Here is a 6,440-nt window from a genome sequence, read left to right as displayed (position 1 = left end):
AGCATTTTGAGAGCTTTTTCCTTGATTTTTGTTCCTGACTTTGCTTCTTTAAAAAAAATGTGTGTTTTTGTTGTTTGTTGAGAAGGAGTCTTGCTCTGTCACCCAGGCTGGAGTGCAGTGGTGCAATCTCGGCTCACTGCAGCCTCAGCCTCCTGGGTAGCTGGGATTACAGGCACTCACCATCACGCCCAGCTAATTTTTATATTTTTAGTAGAGACAGGGGTTTCACCATGTTGGTCAGACTGGTTTTGAACTACTGACCTCAGGTGATCCACCCGCCTCAGCTTCCCAAAGTGTTGGGATTACAGGCTTGAGCCACCGGGCCGGCCTTGAGTTACATTTTATACTTGTTTTACTTTGTTACTATTATCATAATAGCTAGTTATGCTTAGTATTTGTATGCGGCCGTCTTAAGGACTAAGAAAAAAATACATAAAATATATATTAAAATATATATATATATATATTTTTTTTTTTTCCTACGGAATCATGCTGTTGCCCAGGCTGGAGTGCAGTAGTGCTATCATAGCTCACTAATCTCTAACTCCTGGACTCAAATGATTGCTCTGCTCCTAGACAGAGGCCTACCTCCCAAGTAGCTAGGGCTACAGGGACACACCACCAAGCCCAACTAATTCCTAAAATTTATTTGTAGAGATGGGGTCTCCCTATGTTCCCCAGGCTGGTCCTGAACTCCTGGCTTCAAGCCATTCTGCCTTGCCTTCCCAAAGTGCTGGAATTACAGGCAGGAGCCACTGCGCCCGGCCAGTGCTGGAGAATGTAATGGAGATGATCCTGCCTATCCTTGAGTTCCAGTCTAGTTTACTGTCAGAGAATACTTATTTCAATTTTTCCTATTTTGTTCTCGAGTCTCTTTCCTCAGATTTACTTTTCTATTTAAATGACGTTCGCGGCTTTTAAATTTGCATTGTAAAATTTATTTTGGCTCTCCTCGCCTGTTTTTTGCACATTAAAAATGAAAACGTTTGTAGAACTAAGCTAAGCAGATGGTCTTCCTGCAAAAAGATTGGGCTGAACTAAAGCATTGCTTTGGAGGTGGTTCACAGAAAAAATGCAAAACTGGTTATCCCGACTTCAAGCTCCAAAATAAACTGCTTTCTTTCTCCGGGAAGTTTCCCCCGCCACACACACTTGACTGCGTGGCCAGTCCTTTCGATGCCTCTCGCTCCCAAAACGGAGTTCCTCTCATTTCTTCAGTCAGCTCTCAGCTGCTGCTGCTGCTGCTAGTTTCTCGGCTCCAGCACCACGGGCACAGCACTCTGAAGTTTACAAAGCACTCTGCAGCACTGACTGTGATCCTCACAGTGCTGTCCGGTGGCCTCACGCAGGTGGTAGTGCAGCTTTTCAGGCCCAGAGCGGCCAGGAGCTAAGCCCGCTGACCCGCCTGGAAGCGCAGCGCGGACGGTCGCGCGACCCTGCGGCATGGAGGCCTGGGCTTCACCCAGAGGCGCTCGAGCACCGCCCAGCCGAGCCTCACACCGCGTGCCACTTCATATTTGGGCCCAGAGCTCAATTCGCACCGATGCAGTCCGCCGTCCTTAAACCTATTCAGCCAGAATCTCTCCCCGACTGTAAAGCAACTCTGGGCGGGAGCAGCAACCTCTCGGCGTCAGTCTTCTGGAGCCGCCGACATTCAGAGAGGCAGGACCCGGGAACGCGCGCTGCCTTGCTTTACGGCACGGGTGCGCGAGTTTGCGGCAGCGTGACGCCAGCAAGTTTTGGCGGGAAAAGCGCTGCATTTGGATTCCTGCAGTGGTGGGCAAAGGACAGTCCGGTGAGTAGGGGCGGCCGGTAGAGTAGGAAAGGCTTCTAAAGAAGGAGTTCGGGGTCTAGATTAGTGAGGGAGGGCACGGTGGGAGAAAGTTAGCATTGACTAGCGCAGGGGATTGGAGAGACTCCCGCGGAGGGGCGCTTTTGGAGGGTGGAGGAATGGTACCAGGAGATTCCCGTTGTAGATGGGGGGCAGGAGGGACTAACACGCTGCTAGCTAAGAACCCCAAGGAAGGGTCCCAGCCCTTTCTTCCGCCTCTCGGGGCAGTTTGGCCCCGCCCCGGCCTCTGGGACGGGTGGGGGTGTGGATGGGGATGGGAACTGGAACTGAGCAATTGGGAGGAGGCGCTGCCGCAGGCGTCTTCTGCCCGGTTCCGCTCCCTCTATATCCTTCCTTTCTTCCCCAGAGCCCCACCTCTCCCCCCTCCTTCCCCAGTCGTTCATCGGAAAGCATTTGTCTCCCACCTCTTCACCACAACGATTAATTTCCTCTGAGGCCTGAGGAGGGCAGAACTTCAACTTTCGGTGTGCGTGGGAATGGCGATTGTGATTTACACGACAAAATGGCCAAGTGTAGAATAGTTGTTCGTGGTTGAAAGACTTGGATAAATGTGGATGAGATATAAGGGGAAGGCAAGAGCTGTTATTTTTCGTGGGGAATCCTGGGGAGAGGCGAGGCGCAGTGGTTTCACAGGTGATCTTACACTCGCTCTCGATCTTTTCTGGATACCTGCCTTTTACAGCCGAGGTGCCCGGCGGAGTCATGGCAGTGCCCTTTGTGGAAGACTGGGACTTGGTGCAGACCCTGGGAGAAGGTGCCTATGGAGAGTGAGTTCTTTTAACCTTGCCTTCGTTTTCTGAGTGCATATTCATTGTTTTGGAGTCTCATACTCTGGTGATTTAGAGAGTAGATGTTTGAGATCCAAGATTTTTGGCAACTGAAGTTACACAGTCTTTTGCTAGGATTAATATTTTTTTCCTTCCCTTTAAAAAAAAAAGTTTTCTTTGTAAAGAGCTGGAAAGGACACGAAGTGACTGTTTTCGTGCCCACACATTGCTTCTCAGGGTTTAAGCATCGTGATTAATGAGCAAATGAGCAGACTCTGGAGATTTCCTGGTTTCAGATCCTTGCTCTGTCACATACTGGTCATTGTTTAGTGATCTTAGGCAAGCTTCCTAATGTCATTGTGTACCTCTCCTTCACCACCGTTAGGGTGGCAATAATAGTATCTACCCCATAGGAGCTTAGGACAGTCAGTTACACAAGCACATATAATATGGGATTAATGCTCTTAAAAGTATGTGAGTAGAACATGTATATATGTGATGTGGCTTAGAATTACCTCAGTCTGTTTTATGAAGCGTTTATTAAATGACTTGTGTGACAGCATAATGACGTGTTTGGAGGGTTAGCTATTGTATTTCACATTTTAGAAAGGAGTAGTGTCTGTTGAGAACATAGCAGAAACTAATTCCTTGGTTTCTCCTTTGTGGAAAAAGTAATAAAGGTAAAATAGTTTTGGATGCGTCATGTTTAATCTTTGGAAGTTTTAGAAGAAATGGAATTCTGTAATGTTAAAACTTTTTTCCTTTTTAGAGTTCAACTTGCTGTGAATAGAGTAACTGAAGAAGCAGTCGCAGTGAAGATTGTAGATATGAAGCGTGCCGTAGACTGTCCAGAAAATATTAAGAAAGAGATCTGTATCAATAAAATGCTAAATCATGAAAATGTAGTAAAATTCTATGGTCACAGGAGAGAAGGCAATATCCAATATTTATTTCTGGAGTACTGTAGTGGAGGAGAGCTTTTTGACAGAATAGGTATGGAAGAAATTTAAGATAATTATTTTAAACAAGTTTTTAAATTTGTTTTTTAAATCTTGGGCATGCTATTTGGTCGTTGTCCTTTCAAAATTGCTCATGCAACAGTGAAATTGGAATAAATTATCTTTAAAAAATTTTTCCTACTGGTATTAATACATAAAAGCATATATAAAGTCAATGAAAGAAAACTTCTTTCCCAAGTTATATAAGTGATTTTGATTTAAGATTGGTGTCTAACAGACTTTAAGAGTGACAAAATGTAGTTTTATGGTACATCATAAATGCAGTGTATCCTAAATGCAATGTATTACCTACACAATTTTTTCTTTGTAGACATTCTAGTTATATGAAATCATTGTATACATTTACAGATCTAAAATAGCATGCTGTTTCCTCTTGGTTTACATGAAATAATTGAGAATTTTCTAGGATTGCTTTTTGTATATTAAGTAAATTCTATGTTTGCTGTTAATACTTAAACATTCTATGTAGACTCAAAGGACCGATATTTCAGAACACTGAGAAGTACATAAAATAAATCTTGATGTAAATTTATAATGTAAAGCTATTGTATTAACAGTTAAAAACTGATAAAGAGGTACTAGGATCTCCAGTGTGACTCAGGAGAGAGTTGAGGGTAAAAGAAATGGAGTTAATGAGAGAGATCAAAATGTAAAAAGATAACTGATAAAAGAATTTTCATAATGAAACTGTGTTTCATGAAGGACCTCACAGGCATTCGTGGTTTTGTACTGTAAGACTATATGAAGTTTAAATCTGAGCCAGGTGTGGTGGTACATGCCTGTAATCCTAGCTACTCAGGAGGCAGGAGAATTGCTTGAGCTCAAGAGTTCCAGGTTACAGTGAGTTATGATCTCACGCCAGGGCACTCCAGCCTGGGTGAAAGAGCAAGACCCTATCTCTAAAAAAAGTTAAATAATGAAAGAAGTATAATCTCTAAAATATTTAGTGAAATTGGCTTAGATTTGCCCAGACTTCCCCTTTGGCATTATATTTCAGGAATGAGAAAAATAATTAGCATAGCATTTAGAATAAATAGGGGAGAATTTGAAGGTTACTGAATCAGGGTTAGTATAAGAGGAACCAGGGGCTTTCAAAGCATGGCTTACATTCTTGAGGATATTGGTTTTTCTCTTTATAATTTTTCTGTAATACTACTTTTGCCATCTAACAGAGGTAAATGTGAGTTAAGCCCTTTTTGTGTTAGTGGACTCCTGAATCTTTTGTTGGGATTTGCTTCTGTTTGCCTAAGTACATTTGTAAATGTCTAAGCTTCAAATTAAGAAGCTATGTGGTTGCTACCTGATTATATTTAGTCAATAAACTTACTTTCATATTTGTTTTAGAGCCAGATATAGGCATGCCTGAACAAGATGCTCAGAGGTTCTTCTATCAACTCATGGCAGGAGTGGTAGGTATAGTTGTCCATGTCCCTTTTGCTTAAAATTAGTATGAATACATTACATTACCAAATTCTAGTGTGTTTCCCTCTGCATCCCTCTTAGGTTTATCTGCATGGTATTGGAATAACTCACAGGGATATTAAACCAGAAAATCTTCTGTTGGATGAAAGGGGTAAGTTTAGCATTTTATCACTGGTACCTAAGTTATTTTAATATAGCCATAGAAGGCAAAATCAAGTCTTTTGCATTACTGGAATTTCAAGACAAAATCTGAAAAATCAAGGAAATTTTGGAGACTTAGTATATTTGGAAATCACAAGTCTCATTATGTAATACAATTGCGGATCAGGTAGAGAAACCTGACCTAGGTGCAAGCCTAGCTCACTATATGTATAAGAATAATTTTTTTTTTTTTTTTTGGATACAGGATCTCACTCTGTCGCCCAGTCTGGAGTACACTGTATTATCAGGGCTTCCTGCAGCCTTGACCTCCTAGGCTCAAGTGATCCTACCACCTCAGCTTCCTGAGTAGCTAGGACCAGCTACAGGCAGGTGCCACCATGCCTGACTAATGTTTAATTTTTTGTAGAGATGGAGTTTTCTTTTGTTGCTCAGGCTAGTCTTGAACTCCTGGACTCAAGCAGTTTACTGGCCTTAACCTCCCAAAGTGTTGGGATTATAGACATGAGCCACCATGCCTGGCCAAGAATAGTTTAAAATAATTCTTTAATGCATTAATAAAGAGAAGTTCCTGTGGAATACCCTGGACCTTAGTCTTGTCCTGTTCACTCTTTTTTTATGTATGATTTGGATATAGATAAGAAATTTAGTTGTATTTTCTGGATGTCATCACATTGAGAAGGCTGGGTAGTGAAAGCTTTAGCTTATAGGGTCAGAATCAAAAAAGAAATGTCAGCTGTATGAGGCAGTTTTTGTCTGGTTTGATGTTTTATTCTTAGTATTAGAATAGTGCTTAACAAATGGTTGGCTTTCTTTTTTTTGAAACAGAGTCTTGCTCTGTTGCCCAGGCTGGAGTGCAGAGACATGATCTCGGCTCACTGTAACTGCTGCCTCCCCGGTTCAGGTGATTCTCATGACTTAGGCCCCTGAGTAGCTGGGATTACAAGCCTGAGCCACCACACCTGGCTAATTTTTATATTTTTAGTAGAGACGGGGTTTTGTCATGTTGGCCGGACTGGTCTCGAGCTCCTGGCCTCAAGTGATCCGCCTCCCTTGGCCTCCCAGAGTTCTGGGATTATAGGTGTGAGCCACCGCACCCAACCTATACATGCTATTTTCTTATGTGCATATGGATTTTACTTTTTATCCCTTTACATTGAGTTTCTATAACATAAAAATCTTTATTTAAAACTTTAAAAATTCAGATACACAAAAATTCTT

General features: G+C 42.3%; 1 protein-coding gene across 4 annotated transcripts in view; it reads left to right on the top strand.

Moving 5' to 3' along the window:
- Positions 1 to 247: 247 nt before the first annotated feature.
- Positions 248 to 6,440, top strand: part of CHEK1 (checkpoint kinase 1) — a 31,009-nt gene continuing 24,816 nt past the window's right edge. Inside the window, exons 1-5 of one of the 4 annotated variants that reach the window (XM_010352990.2) lie at positions 915 to 1,795; positions 2,535 to 2,619; positions 3,389 to 3,612; positions 4,983 to 5,047; positions 5,142 to 5,211. In XM_010352990.2, the coding sequence (XP_010351292.1) occupies positions 2,555 to 2,619; positions 3,389 to 3,612; positions 4,983 to 5,047; positions 5,142 to 5,211 (424 nt within the window). In that variant the 5' untranslated portion in view covers positions 915 to 1,795; positions 2,535 to 2,554. Of the gene's footprint in view, positions 1,796 to 2,181; positions 2,317 to 2,534; positions 2,620 to 3,388; positions 3,613 to 4,982; positions 5,048 to 5,141; positions 5,212 to 6,440 lie in introns of those variants that run through there. The other 3 variants (XM_030918943.1, XM_010352989.2, XM_030918944.1) reach the window with 3 other exon arrangements.

The sequence above is a fragment of the Rhinopithecus roxellana genome, chromosome 15, assembly GCF_007565055.1.
Source record: "Rhinopithecus roxellana isolate Shanxi Qingling chromosome 15, ASM756505v1, whole genome shotgun sequence".
In the NCBI taxonomy this organism is placed as follows: Eukaryota; Metazoa; Chordata; class Mammalia; order Primates; family Cercopithecidae; genus Rhinopithecus; species Rhinopithecus roxellana.
This window is presented reverse-complemented; position numbering and strand designations above follow the sequence as displayed.